This window comes from Vanacampus margaritifer, chromosome 1, assembly GCF_051991255.1.
Source record: "Vanacampus margaritifer isolate UIUO_Vmar chromosome 1, RoL_Vmar_1.0, whole genome shotgun sequence".
In the NCBI taxonomy this organism is placed as follows: Eukaryota; Metazoa; Chordata; class Actinopteri; order Syngnathiformes; family Syngnathidae; genus Vanacampus; species Vanacampus margaritifer.
Window position 1 is genome coordinate 53,619,719 of NC_135432.1, and position 21,264 is coordinate 53,640,982.

General features: G+C 37.8%; 1 protein-coding gene across 7 annotated transcripts; it reads left to right on the plus strand.

The window, feature by feature from the left end:
* The first annotated feature begins 136 nt into the window (after window positions 1–136).
* pax1a (paired box 1a) lies at window positions 137–9,615 on the plus strand. 7 transcript variants are annotated; one of them, XR_013288767.1, is made up of 7 exons: window positions 137–375; window positions 756–1,385; window positions 2,010–2,143; window positions 2,271–2,484; window positions 3,021–3,175; window positions 4,291–4,391; window positions 6,274–6,723. XR_013288767.1 is itself a non-coding variant. In XM_077547925.1 (5 exons), exons 1-5 carry the CDS (start codon window positions 372–374, stop codon window positions 3,119–3,121), a joined length of 1,083 nt encoding a protein of 360 aa, XP_077404051.1. In that variant the 5' UTR covers window positions 137–371; the 3' UTR covers window positions 3,122–3,916. The 7 variants fall into 7 exon arrangements, 1 of the variants encoding a protein (XP_077404051.1); XR_013288783.1 differs by having other exon boundaries at window positions 6,277–6,723; XR_013288779.1 differs by lacking the exons at window positions 4,291–4,391; window positions 6,274–6,723 and adding an exon at window positions 8,471–9,615.
* The last annotated feature ends 11,649 nt before the right edge of the window (window positions 9,616–21,264 follow it).

Below are 21,264 nucleotides of genomic sequence, written 5' to 3' on the forward strand. Positions count from 1 at the left end.
TACCGAAGGAGGCTGCACGTCTGCAACCGGATGAGGTTTGTATTGGCTGACAGCTCCGCACAGCTCCGGGCGACCAATGAAACCCAAGCACAACCTCTGCGTAGGACAGCTAAGATTGACGTGGAGAGGACGCGTCAAATTAATTCCAGCAAAGTGCCGACTCCCCGGGATAACTTCAATTTGCTTTTATCGGATGAAGATCACTTTTGCTGGCCGCCGTATTGCATGACGATCGAAGAACATCGCGCGCTGCAGCTCGGGGAACATTTGAGTGGACTATTTTTTTGTTCCACTTTATTGTGTGCGTTCACTCCGCCGCCATCGAAAGCGGGCTGGTGTGTTTTCAAACATTGCGGAACGTAAAGAGGCAAATGGGTAAGGCTGTATCTTATTTACTGTACGCTTGGTTGGTTTGAAGCTTATAGAAGCGTGTCCGCGCACACCACGCCTGCGTAAAAGTCACAATTCCCCTTCAAACATTTCCTTCCATGCACTTTTGTCGAGTTAAGAAAGCAGCAACTACGCCAGCACTGCTCAAAATGCATCATTGTTTTTTTGAATGATAAAATGACAACAATTGTGATGCTTTTTGGGGTCTTGAATGAGCTCAGGAACGCCATTTTCCAGAGCTGAAGGTCGTTTAAAGCATACAAAAAAGAAAAAACCCACTCGCTGCACTATTATGCTTTTTTTAAATTTATTTTTTATTATTTTGAAAATATGCGTTGTTTAAATTCCCTGTGCGTGTGATGCAGAGCAAACCTATGGAGAGGTGAACCAACTGGGCGGTGTGTTCGTGAACGGGAGACCCCTGCCCAACGCCATCCGGCTGAGAATAGTCGAGTTGGCCCAACTGGGGATCAGACCTTGCGACATAAGCCGGCAGCTGCGCGTCTCGCACGGCTGCGTCAGCAAGATCCTGGCGCGGTACAACGAAACCGGCTCCATCTTACCGGGCGCGATCGGCGGCAGCAAACCTCGCGTCACGACGCCCAACGTGGTGAAAAACATCAGGGAATACAAACAGAACGACCCCGGGATCTTTGCGTGGGAGATCCGAGACAGACTCTTGGCGGACGGGGTGTGCGATAAGTACAACGTGCCCTCGGTCAGCTCCATCAGCAGGATTTTACGCAACAAGATTGGGAATCTGTCCCAGCCCAGCCAGTACGACGGCGGCAAGCAAGCCTCGGCGCAGGCCGCCCTGCCTTACAACCACATTTATCCGTACTCCTACCCTAACACCATGTCCCCCGCCGCCACCAAGATGGGATCCCCGCCTGGGGTGCCGGTAACGGCGGGACACGTGAGCATCTCCAGGGCCTGGCCCTCGGCGCACACCGTCAGCAACATCCTCGGGATCCGAGCCTTCATGGACCCCGCAGGTGAGGGCGACTAACTGCTTTTCTTCTGCGCAACCTGTTTGGCGGCAGGACAATATGTCCATTAGGCCACTTTCAACAGGCCTTTTCACGCATGACGTGTGTGCAAACACCTTCACCAGCCCCAGACGCTCCTAATCCCCCAATTGCTCATTGCAGACTTTTTCTTTTGACATTTAAAATTGTTTTTCTTTCGCATTTAAAACAGACATTTACTGGAAATAAAGAAATAAAGAAATAAAGAAATAAAGAAATAAAGAAATAAAGAAATAAAGAAATAAAGAAATAAAGAAATAAAGAAATAAAGAAATAAAGAAATAAAGAAATAAAGAAATAAAGAAATAATAATAATAATAATAATAATTCAAATTATTTTGGACTATTCACGTGTGTTTTAAAATTATATTTTAACAAAACTTTCAACCAAATTTAATAATTATAAAAATAAAAAAAAACGTTGTAAGAATGTTTCCAGATTAATAAAGCATATACTTATGCGTGAGTGAGCGATGGATTTGTAACGTACGGGATTTGTTGAAATATAATGATAATTAATAGAAATGTTGCATTTTTTTTTTCTTTTTACTGAAAAACGTTAAATTACTGTTTTGTTTTTCAATCATTCAGCCATTGCTGGAGCAGAGGGATATTCGACCAAAATGGAAGACTGGAGCAGCGTCAACCGAGCAGCTTTCCCTGCAGCTCACTCAGTCAACGGCATTGACAAATCAGCCATTGATGCTGATATAAAATATGCACAGGTACTAACTCATTTGCTAAATATATATATATATACAACTATATGAATTTAAATACAGTACTATAGAGCACAATCAACTTCATTTGTTCCATGACAGATTTTTTATTTATTTTTGTCCTGTTCCACAGCCGTCATCCACACTGTCCAGCTATGTCTCAGCGTGTGCGTATTCACCCACAAACCAGTACGGGGTGTACAGCGGTCCCGCGGGCGGCTACGTGACCCCGGGTCACCACCACTGGCAGCCGCAAAGCCCGGCCCTGTCTCACCCGGCCAGCGGGATGAGCATGCACGCGGGGGAGATCCACTCCCCAATGGCCTTCAAGCACCACACCCGAGAAGGTATACTTTAGCATAAAAATGATGTTTAAATTTTTTTTTTAAATACATTATGTAATTGCTCAGACACAAGTAATTTAGCCAATCACAATAGCCGATATATCGGCACATTTTTTTAAATTGTAGAATTACAGTTACATATCAAATTGTGCCTAACGATAATAAATCTCAAATAAATAAATCTCAAATTTGACACCAGCAATCTATATTATTTTAACATTTTTTTTCTTTTTTAATTAATTATATGATTGTATGCATTATTGAGGCCTCGGAATGATGTATCAACGTGCATATAGATAAATATAATATGCTATATCGATATAGCTACAGTATAATTAATAGGCATATACCTTTTTAATATTAGCCTACTATAAAAAAATGATCATTAAATAGCATAATTGTTATTGACTGCTATTTATTTTACGGTACCCTTTACAATGTAAAGCATATCTATAGGCCTACATTAACCTACAGAATATGAATGAAGTACATATTAATGTACAGTGTACTGTACTTCTTCTTTTTTTTTTTTTCCTCAGGAGAAAGGAAACCCCACAGTCCGCTGAGCAAGCAGCAGCAGCAGCAGCATGAAGACTTGAACAGTGTGCATGGACTCAGTCTCCCTACCTCATCGTCATAACCCGGACTTTTACCAGCTTGATAATCAGATTTAACTGAACTCCTTTCAACCCCAGTAAGTCTGAACGCAATCAAACACGGGCCCCTCTTCATGTTGTGGATGCAGTAAAGCCTAAAACAGGCTTGACGGCCTTATGAATGTAAGCTTGCATGGACGCATTGGTGCTCCGCAAAATATATATTTTGTCATTAAAAAAAAAAAAAAGCATGTCCAGTTGGTCATTGAAAAAGAAGCTGTTAAATGTGTCTTCTGTATGCCCTCAACTACATTCTGCAGTAATGAAAAAAAAAGTCTAAATGTTGAATATTTGCCAAAGCTTTAATTACAAATATATTTTTATAATTTCTTTTTAATATTAAAAAGTACAAAAAAGGCTTTTGCATCTGTTGATCCATTAAACATACAGATAAAAAGATCTCAAGAAACGAAAATTCGAATCTACTTTTAGAATTTGGGCTCTGAAAGCATTTTTGTCGGAATGTTTTCCCAGCAGGACTTGCACTTCTTTCCTTCTAATGGCCTGCAGATTTTACCTGTAGGCCTCGTCTATGAGTAGGGCCAAATTTGAGAGTTTCCTGGAATTACAATATTTGTTGGTGATTATCTGGGTGCTTAGCTGGAGGAGCACTCAGGTGTAACCTCCCCACCTTTCTACAGAGTTGTGCACATGCAGCCTCGGCGCCTTCACTGATCTTATCCGACTCGTAATGAAAGCTGCGGTGATGGGAATCGAAGGGGTGATGGCGCAAGTTGGGCGAGATTTGCAGCAAATACAATAAATGTACTTACACCAAGCCTCTCCAAGTCCCAGACTATAAATTCAAAGTATTTTCCTCATAACTCCCTCCTCCTAAACTACTATGTTTGCTCTGTGGTCTTCTCTGCGCTTTTTAATAGACTGGCTCAGCATTTATGAGGGCTTGTTGTCTGATGTCACAGCTAAGTTATGCTCGTTTCTATACGCCAATGTTTTTGGAGTGAACAGAGTCTGTTCAGTGCAGTTCAAATGTTTTTGAAAAGGCTGAAAATAGTGATGGAAGGTGGCTTGGATGTTTTTTTTTCTCCCTCAAAGCATTATCAGTGTGTTCAGTTCAAATGTTGTCTGTTTAATTGGCAGTACGCGCGTGTACCTGCCCTTAAATTTGAAGCCAGTTTTGTACTTTTGACAGGTGACCCGTACACCTGAATTGAGGTGTTGGCCTTTTCTTCTACAAACAAAACATGCCTGATTGTGAATTAAAGGAGGACTGTGTGGTCAGGAAAGAATGTGGTTGGTCAACTCATCATCACTGTTGTCGTCTTTCTTGTGAAATCAATCAGAGCGTTATATAATGATGGCAGAGAAGCATTTTAAAAGCAGTGGAGAGCCAATAAGATGTTTTATTGTGGATTTATTATTAAGATATATTTATAGTGTAGGCCTATACAGTATTTAAAATCTGTGAAATAGCGGTTAGCATGTCTGTCTCGCAGCTCGTCATTTCTGGAGTCCTTCCTGTATTTTATGTATCAAAAGAACTACTGGTATCAGTACTTGCTATCAGTGACTACAGTAAATTCTGTAGAGGAAGTTTTACTCTAAACAGAACCTATTTGGTCCCACTCTAAACAGAATAAAATTTACACTTGAAAGAGAGTAAAATATTCAGAGCAAATTTTACTCAAAGTATTTTTAGTGTGTACGACAGAATTTGCCTATTCCATAAAAAAAACATTAAAGATTTCTCACTCAGAAATTTCAAGTACATTTTGCAAGGAGAGATTTTGACTAAATTGTATTAGTTTATTCATCAATAAATATGCTTGTCTAACAGTGACTGTAACTCGTAGTTATTAAGTAGTGGTTTATTTCAATTGTAAAAAAGTTGTAAATTCACAGTAAATGGAAACTTCATCTGCATGTATTTCACAGTAAATTCCTGTAAATTTGTGCATTACTTTTACAGTACATACTGCAAAAGTACAGGGCCTTGTTGCAATAATGTACAGCAAAATATTGTAATTCCCCAGTAATGTACTGTAATATCATAGTAATTGCTTTGCCACTGAAACTGTGCAGTTACAGTATACAGTTGTGCAACAATGCATTGTAATATCACAGATGTGAAATTACAGTAAATTGCTGTAAGTAAATTCACAGTATATTGCTGTAATACTTACTGTGAAAGTAATGCAAAACTTGTCTAATAATTTATTGTAAATTCACAGTGAAATTTTTTATAGTCTAGTGGTTAGCATGTCTGTCTCGCAGCTCGTCATTTCTGGAGTTTGCAAGTCCTTCCTGTATTTTATGTATCAGAAGGATTAGTGGTATCAGTACTTGCTATCAGTGACTACAGTAAATTCTGTAGAGTAAGTTTTTCTCTAAACAGAACCTATTTGGTCCCACTTTAAACAGAGTAAAATTTACACTTGGAACAGAGTAAAATATTCCTGAGCAAATTTTACTCAAAGTATTTTTAGTGTGTACGACAGAAGTTGCCTAACTCATGAAAAAAAAACATTACAGATTTCTCACTCAGAAATTTGAAGTACATTTTGCAAGGAGAGATTTCGACAAAATTTTACTAGTTAAAAAAAAGTTACACAAGGGTTGAGGAACGAACTTACAAATCTCAGCATGGGAGCCTGTCACTCTACAAACTGAGCTATGCCACTCCTACTGTTTGCTAGTATCCAAAAGGAGACCAAAAACATCTTGGAGTTACAAAGATTCCAGCTCACAAGCGATAAATTAATATACAGTAGGAGTGGCATAGCTCAGGTGGTAGAGTGGTTGTCTCCCAAGCTGAAGGCTGTGAGTTTGTTCTTCAACCATTGTGTAACTTATAATAAATAAATATTTACTCCACAGAATTTATGCATACTGGTAACGGTCAGAAAAAAAAGTGGTATTGAACATCCCTAATTTCGAGTATACACAATGTTAGGTCGTAACATTAAAATCTAGTGACATACAATATGAGTTCTGAATTATGATGACTTATTATTCAATCATATTTTCCTCGGCTTACTATTTGTATGAATAGTTCTGGTCGGGCCGCTGAAGGAAATGTCCCACTGTTCCAATTTTATGTCAGGTTGTAGAATTTTGGGGTCCTTTCTATGCCGTGTTTTGTTGCCCCTGATTCCTTTCCTCCCCTTTTTTGCAGCAGAGCCCCGTGAGACTCACTAAGTCCAAACATTAGCACGGCTGATGAGCGTGCACATGCTCCCTGACTGAAGTCGCTCATGTTTTCCCGGATACCACTTGGGGTTCAGAAAACACTCCTTCATGGTGGCGGGGTTACTTCCTGCGGGACCCATGATCATCAATCAGGGGCGCTTGTGATACCCCCCACTGTGTTTTCTGTGCTGGATGGACAGCAGGTGGGCCGTTTGGATGGATGTTTCCTACTCATTCACAGCAAAGGGACATTGGGCCTCTGTAATATTGTGTGCGCCCTCACATCAGTGCAAAACTAATTTTACTATTAAGTTTCATTGCAATCTATTTGGATTCAAAACTGAGGAATTCAGAGCTTTATTAAAATGTCTCCATTTACAAAGAGAATGCTCAGGCTTTATTGACATTTGAAAAAATATTAAATTAACAAAATGTTTATTACATAGTGGTTGAAGTTTGAAGTAGTATAGAACTGCCCTGTTTTACACTAAACATTGTTTATACCACCACAGGTGCTTTTACAAATATTTTTAAGGTGATAATGATAATAATTCATTCAATGAATTGATTTCTACAGTAATTTAGAGGGATTGTCCCACACTTTTGGCATATTTATAAAATAAATACGATGACATACACTTGCACATACTTTTGTGGATTTCAGAATGTGTCTGCCTGCGCCTCAATCAAATCCACCAAAATCACATTACACCACCTGCGACATAACATAGACCTGCTTTTACCTGGTCTAAATTGTAATTTCCTTTCTGTCAGAAAATTGTCAGGTACACCGAGGATGATTTTTTATTTATTTTTTTTACTCGGAATTCTACTGGAATGTCCAGTGAGGCGCAACACAGTCTGTCAAATATGGTAAACTTGACTTGCCTTAGCATGAAAATTAAGACGGTCACTTTTTACATCAAACACTTGGGCGGCTTTATACCAAAATAAGGCCCTAAATTGTGTGATTTTGTTTTGTTTTGTTTTTTGCGAAGTTGCATGTCCATTATGAGTGTGCTCACGAGTGTTCAACGAATGATCACCTTCCATCTCTTATTGGTTGTTTTTTCTTGGGTGCGGTGGTTTCTTTTATAATACATTTCCAACACAAAATGGAGCCAGAGATGGCTGATTCTTTTTAAAGTTATAAAAATAGTATTAACAAATATGAGAAAAAGTGATATTGTTTCTTTTTTGATTGAAAACTCCCCTTTAAGATGGCAGAGAATGATAAAAAATATGTATATTTAAAAAAACTGGACTGACCTTCAACAGGCCTCCTTATTTATATTTATTCCACACTATGTTAAATGTTAATCATTCTGTTAACTTCATAATTTTATAAAGTGGTTAATGTATTTTATCAGTTTTATGCACAAAACATTAACACATTGCAACAGTTTTGATGCAGCAATAACTCATTCAGATTCCCTGTGTTGTTTGACCAAAGGATAGACGTCTATAATTGTAAGGGATTTGAAAACTGACCGCCTACAAATTCTCCAAGCAGCCGTCAAAAGATGACAGGGGTTCTCCAAAAAGCACCGGCGGGCCTTTAAATCAAACTCAAATGATCCATCACATGTACAGTGTAGGTCATGTAGTTCAAACTTTACAGGATATAAGACTCGATGCATTTGACATGATTTCGTACTGTGTGATCGGAGCTCAAACTTCTCTGAAGCGAACCGGAGATCATCTCAGGACAGCGCCGTCAGGTGAGGCACATCTTGGAAAAAGAGAAAGATTTGTCCTTGCGTCACGTTGTCTTGCAAAGACGGCGCGTGTCAGCACTTCGCTCTCATGTCTAAAGTTTCAAATAAATGGATTCGCCATGGCAACAGTTTATGCAAACATGTGGAACGTAAAGTCTGCTTTTGTCAAGCAGAGTGCAACTTTTGGCAAGTTCACTTCTGCTCATTGCTGCCGGTTTTAAGTTGTGACAAAGTGTGTTGGGTTGGAGGAACATGTTACAATCATATGTGCAAGTACATGGAACAAACGTTATTGTCATCTTTCATAATGACTTGTACAAGAGGCGGCTTTGGAAGTCAATCATTTTCCCTGATTAATTCCTTGTAAGTTCATGTTCATGTCTGCCATGCAATTCATCTGCTGTTTACTCGTTCTTCTTCTTTTTTTTTTTCTTCCTCTGCCTGACTATCCCCAACGTTTCCAAGCAGGCAGTGTTACCGCTCTGGAGTCTGCAGGATGATAAATGTGTCTTCACCATGTTCCTACTTGCACCGCCAGCTCACCACATCAACCGGATGCTTGAGAAGGCCAAAGCGGGCCGAGACGCGACATGAGGACGTATGACTTTCCAAATGGAAACGTGTCATTTCATATTTGATCTCAAGAGTTTATGGCACAGTTTTCGGTCGTTGGTAGTTACAGAAAAATGACCGTAAGGAGAACAAGCGTGTTGAATTGTACAGTTTATTATGAAACTGATATGTACTGTAAATATTGACATCAGTTAATGATAATTAAACACAGACCTTGTTTGGAGCATTTTTAGGACTAACAAGATCCTACATTATTATTATTTTTGCAAGGATGCCCATCTGTAAGTTATTTTAAGTTTTCTGAAACATATACTTCATGTTAATACTTGGAAGTTGCCTTCATGTCTATTACTGGCTCAAATTCTTATTAGGTGATAATAAGATGGTGACGTCTCTCACAAATATGCAAGAGGTAAACCAACTGTATGTCTTATAGTTTAGAAAGTAAAGTTCTGTGTGAAAAACATTTGGACCCTAAAAATGAGTACATAAATGTTTCTGTGTACAGAAGAAAGATTAACATAATATTAATATGCTTAAAATATTCTCCAAAACAGTACTTGCATTAAAAACACCATTGGACTTAATGTTTCCCATTCATATTTTCGTGAGCATGTGAATTAAAGAATAATAAATTAAAAAAATACTTTCCCAGTATTTGGCTTGAAATAGCAATTTATAAACTCCCAGTTATTTAAAAGGCACAGATGATTCATCCTTGAAACTCAAAAGTAATTTGTAGCCGTTGACATTCTGATGACAAAATATATTAAACTCACTATTAAAAATATATGGATGGGCAAGTACCGATACCGGATGTGGTATCAGGCCGATACCCGGCCTTTTTTCAAAGTATCAATATTCACGACAGCAGCCGATGCCAATATTGGCCACCCTCTTTTAGACATGTTGTAATCAGGACCTCAAGGCATATATGTCTGAAAGATGCCCATTAAGATGTACAATCACATATTTTGATTGGGACTTTTTCTGGCTACTGGATTATTAGTTTCATTTTATTAATTAATTTTGTCTAAATGAAAGATTATAGAAAATTGTCATTAATGTCATGCAGTTTTAAAAAATGCTAATTTGGGTTGTATAGGTCTTTCTATAAAATTATCTGACATTGTTTTGTTTTTAAATTTTATGTATCAAAAGTACCAGTTGTGTCGGTACTTGGCATCGATATGAAATAAAAAGTGGTATCAAAAATCCCTAAAAAAAAGCCTTGTTAATTAACTGGAATTGTCCTAATTCCCACAAACAAGATTTTGTGCTATCTTAAGAAGCTTGGTTATCAACCGAAAGAGGCACATTACTGATGCTTGCGAAACCTGTTTTTGGTCTTGTTCTATACTTCATGTACTCGGCGGGATCAGCGGTGAATTCTACCACTATGTCGTGAGTTGAGGAGATAATGCAACAAAAGGTAAAAAGGTAAACAAGAGTGTAGGTCATTAATCAAGCTTTCCACTGTGCCCTGCTACCGCCACACCTTAGCTGGTTGTGACAACAGTACCAGACGGAGCAGCCAGCCCACATCAACTCTCATATTTTAAGGTACGTTGGACAAGCTCAAGTCTAAATAAACACTAACTTACATGACCTATTGACTTTAGAAACATCCGGGATGCAGTAAAACGTGTATAAAACTGTCTGACTTTCCCCACATTGACAGTATAATCAGAGTTAAACAGCCAATATTTTTGTTTGGCTTCTTCATGAGCGGCCAGGATGTGCAAGCCAGAGAGCAAGAAAAAAAGGCCATGCTTTGAAGACGGCAATGTGCAGCCAGTTGCGGAGAAGCATGCACGGCGCTCCTTATTGCTGCTTTTCACTCCGACGCGCTCGCACGCAGCGTTGACCCAAAGGCTGGCTGCTAATTTGGCATGGCGAAAACATGACTTGAAAGTGAATGAAGGGTCCGATAGAGCCACCGCACTGGAAAGGAGCGCAGCTGCACTCGTGACATCACAACTACAGGAAAATACTCGACGGCTTAACAGGGAAAGACGAACACTCCCGAGGGATCCAATTTAAAAATACGCCTTGAAGGAAGCCCGTTTGTTGGAAACGCCATCGAGCATGATGTCATGAGATCTCGGGAGACTTGAGCTCAGTGAGCATCTAAAAATCACAAGCATTTGGTTTTCCTTTCTTGTGTGTTTTTCTGTGATGCCAATAACCGACAGTGGCAAAAATGAAAAAAGTCACAATGACTACAAAAATGGAAACAGAACTTATCTAGAACAACATGTATACTATAATAGAAAGTGAGTTCATTGGGCACAGTACTCAGAATTTATACAATTTTACTAGCAAATCAACTGTTACATCCTCTCGTGGGTACAAATACACACATATAAAGATTTTCTGTAATTTTTGCTTTTTTTGGGGGGGTTCCCGGCCAATCGTAGCGGCATGTCTCATCTACGTTAAAGGGGAAGTCAACCTTAAACATTTCTTGACAATAATACAATATATGTGACCTCACTAATCTAAACATGACATTCTGATTAATATTACATTTGTTGAATATGAGTTAAACAGCAAAATCCAGCCGGTTTTATCCATCTTAGGGGGAGGCCATTTTGCCACTTTGCTGTCGAGTGAAAATGACATCACAGTTGCTCAGGGCTTAGGCAACGACCAAACACAGCTCACCTGTTTTCTGAAGCTGAGCTGTGATTGGTTGTTTCCTGAGACCTGAGCAACTATGATGTCATTTTCACTCGACAGCAAAGTGGCAAAATGGCCATCTTCTGATATTGACAAAAAAAACTGCTGGGTTTTGTTGCTTAACTCATATTTCTCTAACGCAATATTCACCAAAATTCCGTATTTAGACTAGTGGGGCGATATAGAACCTATTAATGTTAAGAAATTTTGGGGGGTTGACTGTGTTAGTACTATTTTCATGTTTTATTTTAACATAGGGTGACTTCCCTTTACTCTAGCTATGTGAGTGGATTGTTCACAAGCATTCTATTTATGTAGACAGCGCACGGCGTATTTTGATTTTCATGCAGGCACATGGCTGGCTGTCTACACCTATTCAAACCACATTTAAATAACGTTGAAGCTGCTCTCACTTGATATTGGTGGATTTGAACGGTGCACAGGTAGACAGATTCTGAGCTCCGTGGATGTGTGGTGGATGTTATCGTGTTTCATTCATAGATAAATGTAACAATAGTGGGCATTAAACCATCTCAATTATTGTAGGAATTAATTAATGTAACTATTATTATTATTATTATTATTATTATTATTATTATTATTATTATTATTATTATTATTATTATTATTATTATTATCATTATGACGCATTATGATGAAAGCAAATAGCCTTAGTACACTTTTACTTTGAAGTTGGCCCACGTCGTGGCGTGATGACTAGCTTGACTTCCCTTTTAGACGTTTCTATAAGTAGTTGATTAACAATGTAGTTGCGACCAACAACACAACACTATCCCAAACTCATGTTCAATCACTAATTAATACGCTAAGGAACCGCTAATTAATTACACTGTCACTGTATGATACGGCGGAAGTATCCGACGTAAGTGGCTAGCGGCTACCTGTTAGCATGACCAACGTGTCTGGCTGTCGGCTTGTAAGTTTGACAGCTTGCTTGAATTCTTTTACAATATTCTGGACCAAGGCTACTTTGTAATTCACTTTCAATGTTTAAGGGAAGGTAAGTGCCTTAAATTGCACATTGAGGTCTTTTCATTATTAAAATAAATAAATAAATAGAACTTTGTCTTCATTTATTTTATAAAACACGTTTGCCCATTGAAAAAGAAAAACATTCAACTCAAAATGTCAAATTTAGCTGTTTAGATTATAGGAACACAACTTTAAGCCATTAATACCTTGTTATTTTGCACATGAACCATGTAAAAATAAGAATGTTTCTGCCTCATATTACACTTAAAATTTGTGTTCCTAAATCCTAAAAAGCTATATTACACATTTTGAATTTATTTGTTTGTTTGTTTTTATCTAATGGGAAAAGGCATTTTACAAAATAAATAAAGACACTAAATCCTAAAGGGCTATATTAGACATTTTAAATTAATATATATTTTTTTATTTAATGGAAAAAGCACTTTACAAATAAATGAAGACAAAGTACTATTAATCTGTTTTTTTTTTTTTTTTGTTGCTGATCCGAAAAACGATCTGATCCGTGACTCAAATCCGTGATCTGATCCGAACCGTGACTTTTGTGATCCATTGCACCACTAATTATTGTACATATACAGTACCCAGCAGTTATCACCAGCTGATTTAATGAGGGTACCCGCTTAAGCGTTGCCACACCGGCCAAGTACAGTGACAATGCTCTGGAGAGAGATGTCTCCGGGATGTGACTTAGCCACATTGATTGGGGGTGAATAAAGTCGAGTGTGTTGACATCCACAACGGCGCAAACCACACTTTTTTGTGTGCCAATCCACATATAATTGACAACCATACATTGTTTTCCACTGGAGGTATTGGCTGGCCCTAATAATCAAACAAAAGAAAAAGCGTAAAAAAACTAAAAAAAAACTAAAATATAGGAATTATATGATGAAGATAATAATAATAATATTAATAATAATAATAATAATAATAATAATAATAATAATAATAATAATAATAATAATAATAATAATAATAATAATAATAATAAATAGAATCAATTATAAATACCAGTAATAAAATATATGTGTTATAAAAGTTAGAGCTTATAAACATTTTAAACACTTTTGTGAATCTGAGGCGACATGGGAAATGATCGCTTCACCCACTGATGGCATCAGTAGCTCACACAGACAAAAGGTGAGTGTCAGAATGAAAGAGGAAGTGCTTTTCTTGTGGCTCAATAATGAGGAGGATGTGTCCGTATCCATTACTAAGTTAACAAGGTTTCAGCTACTTCATAAGTGAAATCCAACATCATCTGCTTCACACGTGAGGAGACAACAAACAAGCACACGCAGGGTTTCCGCTTTACTCAGGGTGACTTTTGGGGAAAGCATGATTAAATGTGCATACAGATTTTCCACCGTGTCAACTTGGTGACACCAATTTATGGAAGGAAAAGGTTCCCTGCTTAAAACGGGTTCTTTAAAAAAAGTTAATTGTGAACATTTGAGTATTATAATAATGTCTTCACTAAAAAGCAGAAATCATTTTTGAATTCTAACAAACAAATAAATTGTACATATAGGCTAATTTTATATTGACAAGAAACTAAAATGTATAAACAATGTGTATTTTTAATGTGAAAACTCTACTACGATTTTATTCAACTTATTCACTTCTCTGTACTCTTTTTGAATGACATCTGCTCCCCTGTTGGTGCATTTGAATTTCATATTGGAGGATTTTCTAGTCTTAGGTTCTCCCCACATGTGGAGCAGCGAAATGGCTTATCGACTTTCATCCTTGAATTGCAAGTCACAGGAATCAAATTTGTCAATTGGGTGTTGATAGGGAGCTTAAATGGAGCTGAAGGAAGTTCCCCCCTGTCGCATCAGTGCAGGTGTTTGCCTTCTTGACCGGGCCCTTGGACAAGAAGTTTCTCATTACACACTGGCGAGAAGGAGGACCTTAAGGCCTTCTGCATTCCTACAATGTTCTTAAGAGTGTGTAATTTTGGAGACTAAATTTAGGGGGGAAGGCAAATCAGTTTTTATTCAAAGCAGACCTGACCCAAACACAGATTCACCACACTGTGGTCACACTTTAAGCCAACTCGTTATTTTGCCGTTTTCATGTTCAAACTGCAGCAAATCTCTTATTCCTCTGAACATGGCTTTAAAAAAAAAGGAGAAACAGGCGGTTGTTGATTCTTTTCCCATCCCTGTGGGAGGTTTGTGATTATGATAATGTGTTGCAATGACAGTGCAGCAGCTGATCAGTGATTTAAGTGCAACTCTTGCTTCATGCTTATTCCTGGGGTCAACACACGAGTTCATGTTGTTTGCTTCCAACTTTGCAGTGATTCCTTTTTAAGTGACTGATGCACTCTCAAAAGGGAATCCTTTAGATCAAACTGAGATGAAGATTTGAAGTTAGATTTCAACATTTGAGTTAATCCATCAACAATGCTGAAGCAGTGAATAAAGCCAGGTCATTGAGTGTGTTTGCTCTGTCCTGGAGTCAATATTAGTTTGTCCAGATAATGCCACAGGCTGCTGAAGGTTTCCACCATGCTTAGGTTACACACTGCTGCTTTTTCCACCAGAAGAATTGTTGCTTCCTCTTTCTTCTTATTGAAAACCTAAACATCAGTAGCCATCTCAAGTGGCTGAAAGTTTGAGTTGATAATCCATCGTGTCACTCAGAGCCAAAGTAAGATTAATAGCAGGGGAACTCCGAGGCAGCAAACATTAAAATACAGAACTCACACCAAAAGCATCAGATTCAAAATGTAGCGATTTAATTCAATCAATTGATTAAATTTAATGGTTAGTATGACTGCCCTCACAGTTTTGAGGTCCTGGGTTAAAATCTTGGCTTTGTCCCACATTCCAACATACATGCTAAGGTTAGGTTTAATTGAAGATTTGAAATAGTCAGCTGGTGCAATAGTGTCTTGTCTATATATGTCCCATGGAATTGGCAAACAACCAGTTAGGTTGTGTCCCACCTCCCTCCCAAAGTCAGCTGGGATTGTCTACAGTTTACCTGTTAACCTCATGAGGACAAGCAGCTTTGAAAATTGCTGAACAAATATTCATATATGGAAAAAATAAATCTCATTCCATTGATTAAATATGATTTTGGCTTGCTTTCAGAAATATAGAACAGTACACTTTCACACCCATTAGCCTTAATTCACTAGCCTGGTTGTGTACAGTATGGGCTCTATGTTCATACCCAGTGCAAGTCTAGAGCCTCCCCTGTCAAACTCTGCGTGGAGCTAGGCTCGTTAAAATGTTGGTAAATTCACAGCTAGAAATAGCCGTTGTGTGCCGTTGTGGGCGTGAACATGACCGACATGTTCTTTACCACTCAAAACAACTGGGCACATGACAGCCGCAGTCCTTGACATGGTGGAAGAGAAAACTGATAAGACTAAGTAGATTTATAAGGAGCTGCAAGCAGACCGCCATGGACAGATGAAGATGGCCAGGGCGATCACAGACCACCAATGTGAAATGGGCCTCGGGAGACCACCGTTCACCCCGATCGATCGTGTTCGTGTGTCAACCACCATTTAGAAACTTTATTATTATTATTATTATTATTATTATTATTATTATTATTATTATTATTATTATTATTATTGTTATTATTAATGTAATTGTATGATGATAACATTAATAATGATTAAAATAATAATAATTATTAATATTATTATTATTATTATTATTATTATTATTATTATTATCATTATCATTATCATTATCAATGTTATCATCATACAAGTACAATAATAATAATAATAAGAAGAAGAAGAAGAAGAAGAAGAAGAAGAAGAAGAATAATAAGAATAATAATAAGAATAATAATGTGTTCAATGAATTGATTTCTACAACAATTGAGAGGGTTCAATATAAAGAGCTCAGAATCTGTCTCGTCTTGCACTAACTACTCCAATAGTTAGACGTGGCTCCTGCACAGTAAAGTTGACTCGACTTCCAGCCACCAAATTGCCCACGTAAATGGAAATGCCCGCAGTACACTAAAACACCCACCACGGACGAGGCAGAGCTGTCTACCAAATTCCAATACAGGCAAAATGAGGCCTGCACTGACACGAAAGCCAAGAAGCGTCAGCCGGTCAGGGAAGTGCTCAGCGCTTCGGCATTCATTGAAAGGCTCACACTTGACAATTGAATCAGACTTTAGACATCAAGTTAAATTGACAATTGTTTTGTGTGAGTGCAAATGTAAATCTGTTTATTTGGGTGTTAAGCAATACCAAAACAATTGAGGGAAAAGAGAGCCCTCTATTGCTGAGTTCCACCTCAGAGAGACACTATCTGCACTTCCTGGTGTCAGCTTAGGTGAGCACATGTGAACATTTGAATAAATGAAGTCATAACAGTAAGAAGCAAAACAGATATGTACCGAAAGGACACTGCTGACTAAAGCATAAAAGTGACCAGGCACGACAAGATTCGACAAGACTTACGCCTGAAAGTTGCCAATCAGATTTCATATAAAATTAAATATGAGGTGAGGTTCTTGCAGTGTTGCCTTGATCTACTGTTGCATGCCGACATATTTTGTATTGAGCTTTTTGTTGCTTCTGTATTCTTGCGTTCATGCTAAAATATGCAACACCAGCCTTGCATTTTCCAAAAAGATGCCCGCGAACATCGTTTGAAGTCTTTTTAATTGTTAACAAGCGCATAGATTGACGTCGACCTGGCCTGCCTTAGATGCCACCGAGCGATTTGCCCTCGAAAACCTTTCTCTCACCTCAGCCTTTCGCGATAAGCATCTTTAATGAATAGTTGCGTGCTTCAAGGAGCGCCGGCCGATAGCGATCACTTCAGGACCGGTTGGGTTCAGCTCTCAATAACAATCAGGGAATTCCATCTTAACCATCTGGATGTCCTCCACAATGCCACACACTCAGAGATGGCGCTTGCAATGGAGCTACAACATCAAACTTGGCACTGATGAGGCATTCTGGCCTGACTCAACATCTCCAAGTTTGAACGCTCCCCTCTATTTGTCGATATGAACGCTGACTCTTTGTCGGCGTTCTGATCTCAGGTTGAGATCAGGCACAGATCTCGCAGCTAAGCGGCATAAAAAGGAGAGCGCCTAAAGCACAAGCTTACTATGAACGAGTCTGGAAAGCCCAATTGAAGGCATTTGGCCCAATTTCCAAGGGGGCTCCTTATCATCTTCATGAGCCGCAGCAGAATGTGTATCATTTGTGAAATACTGTGTTGATTCTGCAAACGAGCTTTAATAGCTGTTGAGGTCTAATTGAGCTTCATACTGGAGTTTTGTGGACATTGATAAGCAGTTGCAGATACGGTACTTTTTTGCAGTCGGAAAAAAAAGAGTCAAAGCATCAGCGAGGGGCGACTGCCGTCACACATGACTGCCATTTTGAGAGACTTGGCAACAGGTTGGCTCATCCTGTCATGTCGGAGTGAGTCGATGTGAGCAACGCAAGGTCGGACTTTCTTGCTGCCTCAGGCAAGACAAGGCTGTAATTAGTCTTGTCTCACTGCTCTGACAAGCTGTCAAACTTTAATATGATGTTTTTAGCACCCAGGCCTCTCTTTGCTAATACAAAAAGCAACCTAACCTCCAAAAAATGAATGTAATGGCTTGAGATAAAGTGAGTTATTGCTGTAATCTCAGCCGATGTTGTCAGCGCAGCGATCAATCTTGTCAGCGCGCATCCTTTTGATTGAAAATGAAAAGATGTTTTTGTTGCCTTGGGAAAGAAAATACCATACTTTGTAAGTTGGTTTTAAAGATAGTTTGATCCGTTGCTCATGTAATTTAAGCAGCATTAGTTGGGGCGATCATTAAAAAAAAAAAAAGATTAAAAAAACTAAATTCACTGTAAAATAACATTTCACGCAGTAACATTTTACATTTAAATGGTTGAAAATTGTAACTCGATGTGTAATAACTAATTCAATCTGTTTAAATTAAGTTTTTGTAAGTAAGTTTAACAACCGAAAAGCAGATTTGAACATGCATTTCCTTTGCATTGGACATGCAGTTAATCAGATATTTATATTTCAAATTTATTTATTGTAACATCAGGTTTTATTTTGCTTTTAGCTGCTCCCCGTATTTGTGAAGTCTAATTTACATTTAAACCACTTTAGTAAATATAGTGGAACATCTAAGGAAAACACAATTTGTTCTGCTTTGTTAGTTGATTTCAAAACTCTTTTTCACCACAGAAAATAGAACTAGAACTACAAATGCGTCATTGTAGACTATACAGATACAATTATTTTTGTCTGGGTATTTATTGTTGTGTATGCATTTGTATTTGCTTTTATTCTGTTTTGTATTACAGCATTGCAAATGATAATCTGGTTACAAATCCATAATTGAAGTTTAAATAAACAATGAGTTCCTTCTACATTGTTTACATTTATAGAAGTGTAGCAATAATATGAATACTTCTATTAGTGGAATGGAAAAACAACAGTCTAAGAGGAGAAAGGATGGCAGCATAACATATTCTTAATATTTTAAGTGTTCAAAAATTCTGTTTACAGCAAGTAACGATAAAAACATTAAAACAATTGACCATGCTGAATTCTTACTGCACTGAATGTGAATGTGAAGGTTAAATAAAGGGGTATATAATCAACCCTCGCTCTTCCCTGGGATTAGAAACCAAGACCTGCCACGAATACGTACCTTGATTTACGAGATTACTGAATTTGATATGCCATTAATGTCATATTTTTAACAGAGAAAAATTGCACATGAAAACATAATAAAATAAAAGGTAATGAAATAACCTTTTTTTTTTAAATCAAGTGTAATGTACTCTACATACTGTAGTATCTGTGTGTTGGATGTGTGACTCAGGTACTTAATGAGTGGGTGGTCAGATTGGCCGGTATGTCTGTGTGTGAGCATTTGAGTGTGAGTTGTGGTCTACAGCAGCTCCTTGCGAGTGTTCTCACTTTGTATTTGTGGGTTTATCTCATTCAATAAATTGCATGTGAGAGAAAGTGCATCCTGATTGTAGTTCTCCTTGCCTGCATGCGAGGGCATTACTGGATCTGAGTGCTTTTTTTAACTTTTTTTTTTAACTTTCACTACAGCAAATGTTAGCATCTAAGGCCTTCCTTCATTTATCGACCTCATCAAAACTGGATACTGTGGCGTAAACGTTTTCTCCGTTGAACATAGTCAGGAGATTTACATTTTTCTGGAGTGTCATAACTTGACAAAGTTTCATACTTGAACCTTTTTTGCAAAACCTGAGACACTAACTGTTTAACTGTCAATATACGGGACTAATTTGAGCCTGATTACCTCCTTCCAATAAAAATCAGCAAAGGCTCCATTGTTGTTTTATTTTTATTTTTTATTCTGACCGATTATCCTTTGGTGTGGGGTGTGCTGATATATTATTTTTCAGTTTCACAGGTTTTTTTTCACCTCTGAATTCTGTTTAGAAAACTGTCATAACTAGCAATTAAATAAATGTCAAACATGGCAGACTTTAATTGTGTGCATAAATGTGGATTGGAATGGGGAAAAAAATCGGCTACCATTAAAAATCAGTATGTGTGTATCCTGCTTCAATTAGGTTATACAAAGGGGATCCAAGGTATGATTAAAAAAAATATTCTCCATATTTCAAGCCAATAATGAAATCTGCTTGACCTCCTTTTGAAATCAATTACTTCATTTTAGATACAAAGTATGGAAATGTTTCTTCTTCTTCTTTTTTTTTTTTTTTATAAAAAACGTTTTTTTGTTTTGTTTTGGCCATTTCGGTAATGTAGTAATGAAAAATGCTTTTGTTTGTCCCATGTCATATGAAGTGTCTCATATATCCATTTAAGAGGAGCTTATCTAAATAAAGAAGAGACAAAGCCAGAGATGAGACGCTGCTGAGAGAAAAGCTTTACCAGGTGCGACAGGTGTTGACCTGCCTTCACCAGGTAACTTCTTTTCACTCAACAGTTTAGTTGATCTGTTTTATTTCAGCTACAACTTTTGTCCTATTATGGACATTAAATACTGTATTTGAAATCTAGTCAGTAGATTTGAAAAGTTGGCTGTGAAGATGTGTGGAGGATCAATGAGCGGTATCAGTCATTCGGGATGAAACACTGAGACCAGAGATAGGCTAAGCAAACACATTCCCACCCGCTAGTGAAAATGGATACGCTGTTGACCTGTCTACTGACACAAAAGCCATTCCAAAAGCTCAGGTGGGTAACCTTCCTCTTGCCTGAATCACTTAGCTAAATATTGTGAGTGTGCTTCTTTTATATCTTGGAATCTGCCTGTTTACCCTCAGAGTCGAAGGATGAGAAGATCAACACTCCTGCCTTCTTTCAGCCACCTGCTGTCATTTTAAATACAAACATTAATTTCAACTAAAATATAGTTAGTTGCACTGAATTGTTATACAATAACATTTGTTACAAGACAATTTTTATTAAAGGTTTATTTTTTGAGGACGAGCAAGCACGAGTACCTTTACCAAAATGAAGAGCTCATTAAATGCAATAGCAAACAACATCATATTGCTTTACAATACATCTATACATTCATGCAGTTAAAAAAAACTATGCCATTATAGTGTTTGTTTTGAGTTCATTACATATTAAAATAAAATAATGTATGGATTCAGAAACTATGGGACATTTATCAGATGGAGCAAATTACATATTAGTTGACAGTTTTTACCAAATATTGGAAGCCCATCATGCCCTTACTAATACAATGAATAAGCAACCTATGTCAGCTGACATGTAACATGTTACATATTGGATTGTAAAAAAGTGCACAATAAGGACTTTGGAATAGCACCGAGCATTCAGAGTGGATTTTTTCTCCCCTCCTCCTCCTTCTCCTCTGTTTGTATGGTTATAATGGAACTGCCAATATTTTCCATTTTTCTTTATTTGGTCATTGTATAAAGATTTGAAAACTTTGCATGACTGTACGATGTGAATGTACATGTAAACAAAAGGAAATGTATGTTGTTAATAATA